Consider the following 16461-nt stretch of genomic DNA (forward strand, 5'->3'; position numbering starts at 1 on the left):
TTTTTAACTTATTAATTGTCCGTGAGAGTAAATACTACGCTGACAGAAAAGACAAAGGGAGAGAGGGATATTGTACATCCAATTACACAATGGAAATAATTTTTTTCACTCAAACTTGGCTGTAAATACTGTTTTTTTTTTTTTTTTTTTTCAAACTTTATTTATTGAACTTTTTTTAATATAACCCAACATACAGTTGCAAGATTGTAAATATAGTGTGTCACATTTCTTAGAAATTAACTGCATGTAAAAAACTCCACCCACCCTCCTCCCCAACCAAAGGCCAATAAACCAATCACACAAAACATATACACACACACACACAAACAAAAACACACTTCCTTAAAAATACAGAATTTAAATTGAATCTAGAAAAAGAGGGAGAAAAATATATAAAAACAAAGGAATGAAATAAGTAAATAAATAAAAATAAAATAAATACCAAAATGAAAAAAAAAAAAAAAAAAAAAGAGAAGAAAAATTATGTAGGTACGTACAAACATTCTAATCATCCTCAAAAGGAATATTCAAAGAATCGATGTGTCGCAAAAAGGGATCCCATGTGTCGTAGAATGACTTTACTGCTCCATTGAGCGAAAACCTCAGCTTTTCAAGCTTCAGATTATACAATACCTCTCGTATCCAACGAACATGTGATGGGGGACAGGGAAGTTTCCAATTAAGCAAAATCAGCCTGCGGGCCAGCAAGGTGGTGAATGCTAATACGCGTTTAAATGCTTTTGGCAGGCCCAAAACAGCAGGAATACCAAAAATGGCAGATATGGAATTTGGAACAATAGTACAACCATAGGCTCTGGACAGTAGGTCAAAAATGTATGACCAAAATGGTCCTAACTTGGGACATGACCAGAACATATGTACATGATTTGCTGGTGATAAATTACATCTGCCACAGGAATCGCTCACAGAGTGATAAATTTTAGACAACTTAGAATTAGTGTAATGAACCCTAAAAAAAACTTTACATTGTATGAGTCGGTGTCGAGCACAAATAGATGATGCATGAACTAAAGATAAAGCAGAAGTCCACTGTTGTTCAGTTAATTTAACATTAAGGCTCTCCTCCCATACATTCTTAATAGCTGTGAGGGAGGTTGAGGAGGCTAACCAAATAGATCCATACAGGATTGAGATGCATCCCTTAGCAATAGGATCCACAGAGAGAAGTGAGTCTAACAGAGTTTCTGGGGGGCGATTTGGAAAGTGAGGAAAAAGTTTTTTGACAAAGTCCCTAACCTGAAAAAAACGAAAAAGATGGTGATTTGGAAGGCTATAAGTAGTGGAAAGCTGTTCAAATGAAGAAAATACATTATCCTTATATAGATCAAAAACTGACTTTATCCCATTGTTATACCAGACCCGGAAAGCTGGATCAGTTCTGGATGGTGCGAATGTGCAATTCCTATAGACGGAGGTTAGAGTAGAAGGGCCCGAAAGCCCAAATTGTTTTCTGTATTGGTTCCAGATCTTCAATGAAATTAGAACTACAGGACAACCTGCCAAGCGTGAGAGCGGAAGTGGAAGTTGTGAGCACAGAAGTGATCGCAGCGAAAATGGGGATAATCTCTTTTCTAAGTGCACCCAGCCAGGTAGTAAAACTGGATCCTCATACATCCAAAATAAAAGCTTCTGCATATTGGCTGCCCAATAATAATACCTGAACACTGGTAGGGCAAACCCCCCTTTATCCTTAGGAGACTGTAAAACTGATTTTCGGATTCTGGCTGGTTTGCCAGCCCATAGAAATGTTGAAATCTGTTTATCTAACTTGTCAAAAAAGGATTTGTTTAGAAGAATGGGAAGGTGCTGGAACAGATATAAGAATCTCGGGAGGGTCACCATCTTGACCAGATTTATTCGACCAACAAGTGAGAGAGGAAGCGCCGACCAGCGGGCAAAGTCCCCCTCAGTCCTGTTGATCAGAGGGGCAAAATTAATTTTGTATAAGTCTGAAATAGAAAGAGAGATATGGATACCCAAATATCGAAAACCAGTGGTTGACCACTTAAATGGCGCTATGGATGGAGAAACTGCTTTGGCAGCGTCATTAATAGGAAACAACTCACTCTTTTGATAATTAAGTTTGTACCCAGAAATGCTACTATATTCATTTAAAACATTAAGAATCGTAGGAAAAGAAGTGGCTGGGTCTGAGACATACAGGAGGAGATCGTCCGCGTATAAAGAGACCTTATGAACAGTATCTAAACGTGTAATGCCTTTAAAGTTGACCTCTGAACGTAGCCAAAGAGCTAAAGGTTCTATTACCAAAATAAATAAAAGAGGGGAAAGCGGACAGCCTTGCCTAGTGCCGCGATGTAAAGGGAAAGAGTGAGAAACCGTGTCATTAGTTCGAACTGAAGCCTTTGGGGAAGAGTAAAGAAGCTTGACCCAGTCAATGAAGGCCCTACCCAATCCAAACCTGGCCAGTGCACAGTACAAAAAGCCCCATTCAACCCTGTCAAAGGCCTTCTCAGCATCCAAGGATACTACAACCTCCGGCACATGAGAACTTGTCGTGGTAATGATGTTAAAAAGGCGTCTGGTATTTGATGAAGATTGCCGACCCGGCATGAATCCCGTCTGATCCATCCCGATAAGAGTTGGCAAAACAAGTTGTAGACGGGAAGCAAGAACCTTCGACAGAATCTTAAAGTCAACATTCAAAAGCGATATTGGCCTGTAACTGCTGCAAAGTAAAGGGTCCCTATCCTTCTTAAGAAGCAGTGAGATGGTAGCCTCCGACAGGGTATTCGGAAGACAACCAAGGGCGAAAGCCTCATTGTACATGTCTTTCAAGATGGGACTGAGCAAGGTAGAAAAAGTCTTATAATACTCAACTGTAAAGCCGTCAGGTCCAGGGGACTTGCCACTCTGAAGAGCACCAATGGCCCTCTGGACCTCTATCAGGGTAATGGGGGCACCCAAAATCCTCGCTGCATCACTATCTACTTGGGGAAAATCAATATTATCCAGAACATCAGGAGGACGAGGACAATCGGAGGTATAAAGAGCAGCATAAAAATCTGCAAAAGTATGATTAATATCTTTCGGGTCAATTAAAGTCTCCCCTGAAGAAGACTTTATGATTGGAATAAGTCTAGAAGATGCCTCAGCCCTCGCCTGATGTGAAAGAAGCTTCCCAGCTTTATCGCCAGACTCGTAAAAACGCTGTCTAGATTTCAATAGCAGAGTTTGGACCTTTGTTGTAGAAGCCAAATCAAACTCTGTCTGCAAAGTGACACGTCGTTTATAAAGAGTGGGATCAGGATTAGCAGCATACTGTTGGTCAACCTCTCCAATATCCCTAAGAAGACCAGAAATATGGGAAATGTCATTCTTTTTCCTATTAGAAATAAACGAGATGAGTTGACCCCTAATATAAGCTTTGGATGCCTCCCAGAGGACAGCTCTACTCATATCCGGTGAATCGTTAAGTTCAAAATATAAAGATATCTGAGATTGTATGAATTTTATATAGCACTCTTCCGCTAAAAGAACAGAATTAAACCTCCATGTTCCTTGTGAATCAGGTCGGGCAAGCAAAGCCAAGTCTAGAGAAGTTGGTGCATGATCAGATACCGCAATACTATGATAATCCACAGATACAACCTTTGAAAGTAATCGAACGTCTAAAAGGAAAAAATCTATACGAGAATACGAATGGTGAACATGAGAAAAGAATGAGTAAGCTCTAGCACTCGGGAACTTATGTCTCCAAGGGTCCGTAAGGCCATACTGCTGTGTTAGTGTGAGCAGGGTCCTAGCTGACCGAGTCGATAAGATATTTCTATTAGATGAACGATCCAAAACCGGGTCCTGAACAAAATTGAAATCACCCCCCATAATTATATAATGGTTTTGGATATCTGGAAAAGAAGCAAAAATCTTTGTGACAAAAGAGCTATTGTCCCAGTTAGGACCATAAATGCAGACTAACAAAAGAGGTGTGCCCTGAAGTGTTCCAGAAATCACTACATATCTGCCATTTGTGTCTAAAACAGACCTATCCTTCACAAAAGGAATACCTTTTCGAATAATTATAGCAGCACCCCGCGCTTTACAATTAAAAGTAGAATGGTAAACCTCCCCAACCCAACCTCTTTTAAGTCGTGCAACTTCCTTATTAAGCATGTGAGTCTCTTGAACAAAATAAATATCACCCTTGAGCTGATTCAAATGAGCCATTACTCGCCCCAGCTTTGTGGCGTTCCCCGTCCCCTTCACATTCCACGATACAAACCTAAGTGCATTATGAGTGGCGGTCATACCTCAGCAGCGAGATTTTATTAGCTTTATATAGACGAACACAGCTGGGATTCTGAACAAATGAACTGAGCAGAACAGGCATCTATGAAAAAAGAAAAAAAGGGATGAAGAAAAACATGAGAGAATATGAACAGCAAAAATAAAATTAAAATAAATAAAATTAAACAACAAACAAGACCACACATACACCCACACACATACAGAACAGCAAAAGAAACCCCTTGGCCTAAAAAACCCTCAAACGTTAAAGAAATGTTGTGTCCATTGCACAAAGGTGTCCACGACACCGACCGAGGGACTCCCAACATGGATCCTAAGTCCCATCTCCCATATTATAAAAAGTACTTTATGGTCGCTTTACCTCTTAAAATAAATAAAAATAAAAAATCCTGGCAGATGTGAACAGTGGTCAAAACATACCAATAACTAAAATATAAGACTGTAGAATGTTCCAATGAGATAATGACAACGTTTTTTAAGGAATAAGAGAAAAAAAAAGAGATTACAGACACAATGGAGCCAGAGTAAAAAACAGTAACAATGCTAAGACAAATAATAATAATAAAATCACTGGCTCAACCATGCGTAACATACATCACAGAGCTAACGCTTAGCAGCTAAGTGGCATTATAGCCAACAAACCTGAGCTAACGTAAAGTTCTACCGTACTCACGGTAATCAATAGAAACACATATTAGATCAATCGTCCACCGACGACCCTGCCTCACGCTGGTCCCAGGAGTCAGCAAAGTCTGTGGCATCCTTCGCTGATGGGAGAAACTTCCTGGTGCCGTCTTTGAGTACGATGGATAGCTTAGCAGGGTACCACAGAGCAGGTTTAAGGCCCATATCATATAGCCGCTTCATGACGCCTCGGTATGGGGTGCGTTGCTCCATCACCTCGGGGGGGTAATCCTCCACAATATGAACAGGAACATCTTTGTACTTCAACTTGCCCCTCAGCTTGCGAGCCTCACGAACCACCCGTTCCCGAGTTTGAAAGTTGTGAAAACAGATCACCACCGCTCGCGGCCTGTCAGTAGAACTTGGCTTTGCAGCTAGCGTGCGGTGGGCCCGGTCCAACTCCGGAGGTGATGGTAAAATATCAGTACCAAGCACATCACAAAGCAACTTCGAAAAAAAGTCCGTTGGCTTAGCAGACCTCTCAATGTTTTCGGGAAGACCTATTATACGAATATTGCTTCTCCGGCTTCTACCTTCAAGATCCAGCATTTTAGCCTTTAGCCTAGCATTCTCCGCCGACAGAACGCCCAACGTAGCTTGGATACCCATAAGATCTGAACTGGTGACATTCGCAGTCAGCTCCAAGCTGGAAATACGTTGTTTGTGGTCATCGACAGTCGTTTGAACACTGTCCAGCTTGGCCTCATATCTTGTGTAGGTTTCCTTGATCTCCGCCAAAAGTTCTGCTTTGTGCTCAGCTAGCTTCGTGGTTAGCAGCGCGGTCATGGTGCTAGTGAAAGTAGCCAGGTCTTGTTTTTCTTCTTGGCCATCTTTCCTCGTCTTTTTAGACATTTTCCAAAAGTTAGACACAAAGCACTCTAAGACGAGAAGCCCAGAACAAAAATGGCATTAAAGTAGGTAAATGGCCATGTATAAGTTATAAAAGTTCGGGAGCACGAACAAACACGTCTACTCCTCTGGGCGGATCATAGGGAGTCCTGTAAATACTGTTTTTAAGTGGCGCTAGCTCACAGCTAGCTTTGCCTGTTAGCCTGTTAGCTTCTTCTTCGTGATTCTATTAGTGTGTATTGGTGGCTCCGACCCGGTTGGCAGTCAAGTTGCAATTGTGGTTTTCTGGCCAGAGAAACTAGGGGGAGATGAAAGACCCTCCAATCACCCCATTAACACTTGTATTACCTCCACAGGGACTACGGAAAGGATTTATTAAGGTAAACAAGTTACTTAGTTCTGCCAGATTTTTATATATATTTTTTATGCATATATTGTTTCTCATTTCCCCTGAGGCCGAGGAAGTTGTGTGAGGGTTCTGACTGAGCTCTTTCAAATGCAAATAAACGGAAAGTCTGGCACTTTCAGTTCCGGAGATATCGGATTTTATCAGCATTAGTTCGGCCAATAGCCAATATTGAAAAATACACAAATATATATTAGTCGACCTAAACATAAAAGAAATAAAATAAAAAGTTACATTTCCAAAGTGTAGCTGCTAAAACGATCCATCCATCAATAAATGAAGAGTTAATTTGCCATTGAGAAAACTCAGCATATGCTCACAATCACAAATTCATACAACTTTAGTTTCATACATGGCATGTGTCGAGCACAGGAACAAGTACACAAATGTCCACATTGGTTTTAGTTGTATTTAAATTCGTTTTTCCCAATATGAACATTTCCATATTGTCTGTTTGATTTGGCAGTCTTGGTCCTCCATAATACTGACTTCATGATGTTTCTATAAAACATTCTGAATGTTGCCCCCGTGTTTCCACAGGACATAGACTGGGTGCAGACGGAGAAGCACGTCTTTGAGCAGGCCTCCACAAACCCCTTCCTGGTGGGACTGCACTCCTGCTTCCAGACGCCCAGCAGGTACGTCCGCTCCTGAGCCGCTTCTGTGGAGGATTGTAAACTTCAGATCAACTGGTGTAACCTCAGGCTTGGACAGGACGATCGGCATGTTTTGTGTTGATTGAGTCAGTTTATGGAGACTGATCACGTGTGCCGCCAAACATGAAAATATACTTTGATGATGTCAGATGTTCGACTCAAAAACGCTCCGAAAATAGTTGCTTTGCTCTTTCCATAAATTAGTTTTAGTCACAAATCAAGTGTCAGAGGGCAGAGGAGAGCGACTTCTGTTCTACTGTCCCAGCCCAGCACATGGGGCCACATGGTGAGATTGTAATATTGATAATATTAATAAGTAACACTAACATAAATCATTAAGCAGCTATATTTTACAAGTCTGAAGGCATCATTTTCTTCTGAGTTATATGCGGGTCAAGTGTCCCCACCAATAGTGACACCAAACCTAAGCTATCATAACTACAGTATATACTTTATAAGCTTATGGTATGCGAGACACGGCAGTTGAAAGTATTGATTTTTCTCGCAGTGGTCGATTTTTAGCTAGTTTCTTCCCTTAAAGGGGCTAGATGCAAGTTTGTCATTTTATACTCACTACTGCCACCTCAGGTCACACGTGTAACTGCACCTTCTATATTAAGCTCGTGCATGACGGCACTTCGGACCCGAATTAACACCTTTTTGAGTGACAGTGCAGGATTTTAGAGGCAGTTGTGGTGAACAGGTCTGAGCTCATTCTTCACATTAGGTCATGGCTGGAACATGTAGGGGGAGGAAAATACTTAATTTTAACATTTTTAAACTCTGTATAGTCCCTTTGAAGGAGCAGGCCACCGCTTTTCCATACTGAGATATGTTCTTGCCTGAGCTTTGGCGAATTGATACTGTCTGGTCTTTGTGCCTGCGCTCAGTCACGCCAAACAACCAAAGATGTTGTTAGCATTTGGCCTATCCCAGTATATTCCTATAGCTCCAAACGGGGGTGAAGTTGGAAGCGACAACACGCTTCCATGGGCACAAAGACCAGGCAGGTACGTATCAACTCATCTAAGCTCAGGTAAGAACATACCACAGTATGGAAAAACGGTGGCCTGTTCCTTTAACATTTTAGCTTTCATGTCAGAGAATAGAAAAGAACAAACTGACCTCATACGACATTTTGACTAATATTTCATTCACTAATATTGACAGATTTTATATCCTCGTGTCCTGAAGGCTCCACGAGACACTATAATCCAAATGTGGGATTTTTCTTTCTGCGAGACGGACGGTTTTGGAAGAGCGGAGAAATGTTCTCACTCATGCACACTCGTTACTAAACCTTAGGTCTGGATTTCTCTAAATGAGGTTTTTGTTCCACTCATTCAATGACATATTTTGGCATTTTTATGCAGAAAATGCCTTATTCTTACATGAAAACATAAAATGGCAGACATTTTTTCCCTATCCACCTGCAGTGTCTGGCCTTAAATCAATATTTCAGGATTTTTGACATAGGGCCTCATTCCATAGTTATCCAGAGTGTTGTTGATTTCTGGAGAAATTTTCTTCTTAAATTTATGCAGTTCTTGTATTTGAAGAGCTTAGTGGTGCTAGGCTAGTGCAAGGCTAGCGCATTTCTATGGTATCAGCTAGCCTGCATTAAAAACAGTCTGACCCGCTCCACAGAGCACCTGAGGCAAATCACTTATAACACCAGACTAACCATATAAATGTCTGTGTTAATAGAATCATTTTGAAATATAACTGACCTTGTATACCATGAATTACAGCATTTTTAGGGACTATTTTCTAGCATATCACTCCGCCGCCACGTAGCTTATACAACCACGAAGCTGATGCTGCTCAAATATAAGTTATTTGAAATGCAAAATAGTTATAATGATTCTATTGACAGACATTTATATGGTTAGTCTGGTGTTATAAGTGATTTGCCTCAGGTGCACTGTGGAGCGGGTCAGACTGTTTTTAATACAGGCTAGCTGATACCATAGAAATGCGCTAGCCTAGCGCCACAAAGCACTTGAAATATACAAGAACTGCATGAGTTTAAGAAAAAAATATCTCCAGAAATCAACAACACTCTGGATAACTAGGAAATGAGGCCCTATGTCAAAAATCCTGAAATATCCCTTTAAGTGTTTTCTTCTGCGCGTACTTTCAGTGTAAAAAGTCCGCACACTCCCAGTCTAACCCGGTAACGATGTGCTGTGCAGGCTGTTCCTGGTGATCGAGTACGTGAACGGCGGAGACCTGATGTTCCATATGCAGCGCCAGAGGAAACTCCCGGAGGAACACGCCAGGTACACGCCGACACTGAGCGAACATCAGCATGGAGGTCAGGCCGACACTGCCAGGGGCCGCTGTGGGCGGATCATTATGAGTCATTACCTCAGGATCTGGAGATGGATTTTCTGCGAGAGGGCAAAGTGATTATGTGCATCTCAGGACAGAAATAGAGGGGAAAAAGTCGTGCGTCTAACCAGGGTTTTCGTCTATTCTATCGTTCTTCATTTGTTGCTTTTTGTTGTCAGTTTTCCTAGCGACTTATACTCATGTGCAACTTACATATCAAAATATATCACTTTACATGTTTGTTCTTTTCACACTGACAGCCACTAGATCGCGCTAAAGGCTTCTGTACCAGTATCTGCTACTCCTCCTATACCACAACATTTTTTAAAAACTATAATCGAGCAGCAGCAAGAACTTGCAATGAAAAGCGGAGGTTACTCTTACTGCAATGAAGAAAACAAAATGAGCTAATCGCGAGGAACGAGTTTGCAAATGAGAGCTTGAACAGCATGATGCCGGGAGAGGCTTGTCAACGGTGCAGTTACGCCTCCAGGCCCAGGTTGCCAGGGCTGGTGCGACTTGTTCTCCAGAGCGACTTATAGTCTGGAACATACGGTATGCTAAACGGGGCGATTTTGCTACAATGAGCAAAATTTGAGGCGGAGACAATGCAGATGATATGGTTTGCGGGTGTTGTTGTATTGATCACAACTGCGAGGAGTAAAACTGCTCCTTTTGCACTTCAGGACGGCCTTTTAAAGTCCTTATAAAAGGCTCAGGGTCTGTGTACGGTGTATTGAAAACACTGATGGAGACGTTCTCGTGTTCCGTTGTTCACCTCTTCCTTTTGTCCACGGGCGTCTCCAAAGCGCGGGTGAGCCGTGCGTCCTGCAGCTGTCCCCAGTCCTGTTTCTTTTCCTTTCACTTTCAAGGAGACTACGATCAAAACTTTATCCTCTTTACTCCCACATTCAGCGGTGATGGTCACTGTTTGCTGCAGGAGAGATGCCTCTGAACAGTGTGTATCTACAGCTGGACGCTCACAGGGCATTGTCCTGCGCCTTAACGTGCACTATCAGTGCGGTGCAAACATGGATATATTTATAAATATTTATATAATATGTGGAGACAGACTCACTGGCAGTGGGGCTTCTCCTCTAAAGCCAAAGAATAAAGATTCAGATAAGAACATTGATTTGCTATGATCATTATTATTCGTATTTCAATGATTTAATCATTAATATCAAAGGCCATTTGTCCTTTATCTATCACTACTTTTATATGTGGCTCTTTTCCTCAAAGGCGCTCAGGCTGTGAAGAGAAGCAACAGTTTTTTTTGTCCAATACATTTTTGCCATTTTTAATTGCGTTTTTATCCCTTTTATTTCCTCTTTTGTGGCGTTTTGTCACTTTTTTCCAGAAGCTTTTAGATTTGGGTAAAACCAAACTGGAGAAAATGTGCTCTGTTGAGGCGGAGGTTAAGAAGCAAATGAACAATGATGATTTTCATCAAAAACTGATGTTTTTGCAAGTTTGGAGTTAAACTGTACGTTAAAGCAATATTTCATAACATTTTGAAGTATTTAAAACAATCCTAAAAATGAATTGCGACTTCCCACTTCACAAATGTAACTGTGAAATACATTTAAAAACAAAATATTTTAAAGCTACACAGTTATTGGTGGATTAAACTACTCATGGCATGTGTGGAGCGTGTGAACTGCTCTACACTGTCACCATTACTCCAATGTACGTCCATTTACTAATTTAGACCCGGTTTATTTCTGATCTGATCCAGATCTAGGCCCGGTGGGACTGGGAAGGTCAACTACTTTAGCGATTCCCAAAGTGGGTCCTGGGCCCCCTGGGGGGCCTCAGCCTGTCTACAAAACAAAAACATTTAAGAAAATATATAGTGTTTAAAAAAGTACTAAGTAACTTGTTTATCTTAATAAATCCTTTCCGTAGTCCCTCTGGGGATAATACAAAATTAATGATGATTGGGGGGTCTTTCATCTCCCCCGGTGTCTCTGGCCAGAAAACCACAATTGCAAGTTCGCTGCCTACAGGTCAGAGGCCCCAACACACACTAATGGAATCATGAAGAAGAAGCTAACGGGCAAAGCGAACTGTGGGCTAGCGCCACTTAAACAGTATTTACAGCCAAGTTTGATTGAAAAAAATGATCTCCATTGTGTAATTGGATGAACAATATCCCTCTGTCCCTTTGTCTTTTCTGTCAGCGTAGTATTTACTCTCACAGACAATTAATAAGTAAAAAGTTGTAAAATAATAAGTTCCATTTATAGAGTAAATATAGTAGATTTTGGGATGGAAAAGGGGGACTTTTGGAAAGGTTGCTTCATGAGGTGGTACTTGGTGTGAAAAGTTTGAAAACCTCTGGATTCGACTCTTTGTTTCTAGGGGAATGGTAAATAGCGAGTTTTCTCTGCGGTGTCTCAGAGTTATCTCAATCCCTCGTCACAGGCGTTATGTCAATACAATATTTATGGAGGCGCTCTGAGGCGCTGGTGGAGACCGGCCGTATTCCCGAGCCGCCGCTGCTCTCTACAGCTCCTCTGCCAAAACCTCCACTTTACATTATCCACCCATACATACAGACGCACGCCCTCGCACCCTGGGCGCGCTCACTCCTGCCCCGATAAACGGCCGATCAAAGCACGCCTAATTCGCCGCGGCAACAGCATTCTAGTGTGGGCCCCCGCGGTCTGCATTCAGAGGAGCGGGGCTGTATGCGTATGCGGAGCAGCGTGTTAATCACGGGTAATGATGGTACATATTCATGAGCGCTCCTGGAAAGAGCAGCCCGTTCCCCCTGCGCCACAGTGGGGGGACGGTACCTCCCCGCCCCCTGACTGCTGGCTGTCAGAGTAAAGGCAGGTTAAACAGATAAAGGCTTGTGAGGAGGAGGGGGCTCACACGGGGCCCGGGGTAAGGCTGGCACTGGGCGGGAGACAGGCTTGTACCACAGTGTCGTACGGAAAGCTGCAAGGCACAAAACCATGTTCTCACAGTACGAGGTGCACTGCTCTGCAGACTGTGTCGTTGTAAAGGGAGGGGTTTAAGTCTTTCTTTAGCGTAACCTGCATAATTGACCTTTTGCAAAAGCCCCGCCCCCTTGGTTTCTGTTGCTTGCTCCATCATGAAGTACAGTTTAAAACATAACGGGGAGAAGTTAGTGACTCTTTTTGGGGCAATCCCTGCGCGATGTCCTCCAGATTGAGGCAAAATGGGTTACAATCATAAACTGTAAAATAAAGAATACACTGAGGGGGCGAGGCTTCCCCCACAGAGTTCAGCACGGGCTGAAGCAACACACAGGCCTGTGTTCAATACTGACTTAAAGCAGGGACAGGGGTGAAAGTAAGTAAGTGCTTTATTTATCATTGTACAAGCGTACAACGAAGCAGTGTTCGGGTGTTAGTCCTGAGCCACTGCGACTGAGCCACGCCACCACTGTGGGTCAACCTGACCCGAAGGTCGAGAAAACCGTAGCACCCGGAGGAAACCTGGCTGGCTGCCTTCAGCCTCCTCTGATCCTCGGACACGGTGCAGCGTGGTGTCCTGCATTGGTCAGCTCCTTCCAATAGAAGGCATGTGTGGCTGAGCTGTGAGTCTTGCCCGGATACCTCCTCGTTTGTCCCTTTTTTGTTTCCTGTAGCTCCTCTTGTGCTGCCCCCACTGTGCTGCAGGTGTGGGGGGCTCTTGGTGCCTCTTTAGACATTTGTAGGTCTCAAATGGGTTTAGCTGATCAGCCAGCTGTTTACTTTTAAAAAGCTGCTTTCTTCAGGACCATTATTGACTCGGTGCTCCAGCCTCAGGTGAAATGAAAAATCACACAAACCCGGAGTTACTGTAAATGCAACCAGCACAGTCATGTGGACTGGTTACGCTTTTGCTCTGGGGTTGAGTTCTCTTCTTATTTTAGTCCAGTATTGAAAAGAATCTGAGTGTTAAGTTTGCTGGTTTGCTAAACCTATACAGGAGCCGAGTGCACCAGCTGCTCGTGCAGATGCCTCTGTTACTGGTTGCACTGTGACACTTAGAAAGTAAACGTGCGCTACATCTCTGCCATGGCTAATCGCTCTCCCGTTAATGCAAAGCACACCATAAAGTGGTGTGGTGTAAACAATCTAATCTAATCCTGAATGAATCTGCTAGCTGCTGGCTGGCTAGTTAGCTTTAGCCTATTTCCTCCTCTGCGTTACAAGCGCTGATCTCCATTCATTGTACCGAGACCCTTGTAAATGTCAGAGCTCAACATTTGTTCTTAATGTTGGTCCTTAGCCTGTCACATTTTGTCCCAGGTTCATGGTGATAATGTTGTGGTTCACTGTATGTTTGTGGGAGAGAGGCAGTTTACAGTTTATTTGGACAAACGATCCCATTGACTTCAATGGCTTTCAGTGTCCATTAACAATTTTCTGTTTCGTTCTACGTCACTTCCGGTGTTCCATGGCAAATGCGGAAGTGTTTTTTTTTTTCTTTTCTTTTTTTCTGAATAAGAAAGGTTTTTTTGCCAAATTCAGAGGACATTTTTACATGAATCTTGAATGTAATTGCGTTAACTACGTTTTTGTGAAAATACTGTCTAATCTGTCATCGGAACGGGTTCCATTGTTGGATTATGGGTTTTGAAATTCTTGGAGGACAGTTGAGTGTTCCTTCTGTGATGCAATACAATCCAGGAAATACTACTGCAGGTGTGCTTTTGGTGAGAAGGTGATTGATCCCTCAGGTACCCCCTCTGGGCCTCCAACTACTTTCTCCTTTCTTTTTTCCATTTTCTTTTTTATTGGTTTATTTGGTCGGGACAGTGCATGTTAATGAACACACATGGGTCTCATGCATGTAAACACGCCACACCCGATTGTAGCTTCCAAACGATGACACTACACTCTCTTCCTTTCTCTGAACAGATTTTACGCCGCTGAGATCTGTATTGCACTGAACTTCTTGCACGAGAAGGGCATCATCTACCGAGACCTGAAGCTGGACAATGTTCTCCTGGACCATGACGGCCACATCAAGCTGACGGACTACGGCATGTGCAAGGTCAGACCTACTGGCCGATCTGCTGTCAGTTAGCTCCAGCTCCGCCACAGTCCTTTTATCGTCTCAGATACTCCAACTTCAAGGGGGCTGCTGAATAATACTTTTAATGTAAAATATTTAACTATCCTTTCCGAGAAAATCCAACATGTTTTATAATTACGGCTCTCACTTGTGATTTCATTGACACTTCTGTAACAGCAGCTAATCAGGCGGCTCACCGGGTTAGGGACAGACGTACTTTAGGGCCGGTCAGATGAAATGAGAGCAGTCACAACAACGCAGATACTATATACTGTACTATATTTACCCAAATGTTTGTGGATGTGATCAACATGTTGAGAACAAATTAAAACGCTTCCATTTGCCTCATCAAACTTGCATTGAGAGCCTTTGGGAAGCTCCTCGTAGATGTTCCATTGAGAACAGGACCAGGATGTGTGCTCATGCTGTGCTCCTCTCCTCAGGAAGGCATCCAGCCCGGGGACACCACCAGTACCTTCTGCGGAACTCCCAACTACATCGCTCCGGAGATCCTCCGAGGAGAGGACTATGGTGAGTCCAGCCCCTGCATGTGCCACATGTCTGGAGCAATGATAGAAAGCTGCAGGCCCGGAGCCGAGGCTGATCCACGACCGTGATAGTGCACCCTCTGCTGGTAGGAGACGATCCACAACGGTATTATTTGTTAATATTTTATGTTTTACGATTATTGTTAGGGTTAGTTTATGGTCATTAGGATTAGGGTTTGGGTTTGTTCAGAACAAAAAATAACAAGCAAATCCTATGCTGTTAGAAGTTATCTATATCAATCAACAGAAGAATCTATCTATCCATCCATCCATCCATCCATCCATCCATCCATCCATCCATGGCTCCTCCTGCAGGTGGTGGGTCCACAGAAGGACGGCCTCATGGTTCTGACAGGGCCTGTTGGTCTCTCATAAGGGGCTTCTGAACCTGTCTGACCCGTCACCTAGGACCTGTTTGCCCTGGGAGACCCTACCAGGGGCACGAAGCCCTCGACAACAGAGCCCCCAGGATCATTCAGGCGCTCAAACCCCTCCACCACGTTAAGGTGGCGGTTCCAGGAGGGGAAGAATTTAGTTACCCTTCCCAATTTTGTTCATAAGAATTTTGTTTAGTTTTATTTTTAAGAAAAAAATTAAATAACTCACTTACTAACTCCTCACGTGCGTTAAGTAGATTATCACCATCAACCTTCCTAAAAGCTTGGAAATTGGACATAAAGGAGAATCACAAACAAAGGCACTGAAACGTTGACATGATGCCCTTAAAATCCATTTTATTTAAGGGACCTGCTCGTTGCACATCAGCCCAGCCCAACCTGCTGGAGTAAGCAGTGGGGGGTCCTCCTTTTTCAGTGGCTGGTCCTCGGCTCTGGATCACTCGGCCTGTTGAGTTACGAGCTTGTTTGGTTCTGCTTTTGACTGCTAATTGCCCATGTGTAATGTATATGTTTTTTCTATTTTGTCTTTTGTCTTTTATTACATTGCACTTATGGAAAGCACTTTGGTTCGGCAGGTGCTGTTATAAGGCGCTATACAAATAAAGGTTGATTGATTAAAAATCATATATACCTTGTATTGATCGTACTGACCTCTGACCTCTCTGCGGCCAGGCTTCAGTGTGGACTGGTGGGCTCTGGGCGTCCTCATGTTCGAGATGATGGCCGGCCGCTCGCCGTTCGACATCATCACTGACAACCCGGACATGAACACGGAGGAGTACCTGTTCCAGGGTGAGGACACTCCACTGGCTTTAATGTGTGGACAGCACAGCCCTGTTCGAACCACATCTGTAGAAGTCATCATGATGTATCTTCTGCAGAAAACAAAGCGATCACACCTGGAGTGACGTCCAGTGTTTCTGCTTTAGTATCACTTTGAACCGTTTCCCTTCTCACTATAGGAGCAGGTTTGCGCCCCCTGTTGGCATTTTGTTTAACTACATTTTCTAACATCTTCAGACTTAGGGGTATGTACAAGACGCAGAGCTCTAGTTTGGCGGCACGGTGGCACAGTGGTTAGCGCTCGTGCCTCACAGGTCCTGGGTTTGATTCCCACCTGGACAGGGTCGTTCTGTGGAGTTTGATGTTCTCCTTGTGTCTGTATAGGTTTCCCCTACAACTAAAACCATGTACAATAGGTTTCCCTTTGGGGCCAGGACTCCCCTGGAAAAGAGATTCTTAATCTCAGTGGGACTCTC

At 43.2% G+C, this 16461-nt stretch overlaps 1 protein-coding gene across 1 annotated transcript in view; it reads left to right on the plus strand.

The window, feature by feature from the left end:
- Positions 1-16461, plus strand: part of prkcz (protein kinase C, zeta) — a 76338-nt gene that overhangs the window by 38770 nt on the left and 21107 nt on the right. The window contains exons 10-14 of the mRNA XM_079558128.1: positions 6770-6867; positions 9081-9167; positions 14100-14235; positions 14700-14787; positions 15875-15994. Coding sequence (XP_079414254.1) covers positions 6770-6867; positions 9081-9167; positions 14100-14235; positions 14700-14787; positions 15875-15994 — 529 coding nt within the window. The remainder of the gene's footprint in view (positions 1-6769; positions 6868-9080; positions 9168-14099; positions 14236-14699; positions 14788-15874; positions 15995-16461) is intronic.

The sequence above is a fragment of the Gobius niger genome (assembly GCF_951799975.1).
Source record: "Gobius niger genome assembly, chromosome: 6".
NCBI lineage: Eukaryota > Metazoa > Chordata > Actinopteri > Gobiiformes > Gobiidae > Gobius > Gobius niger.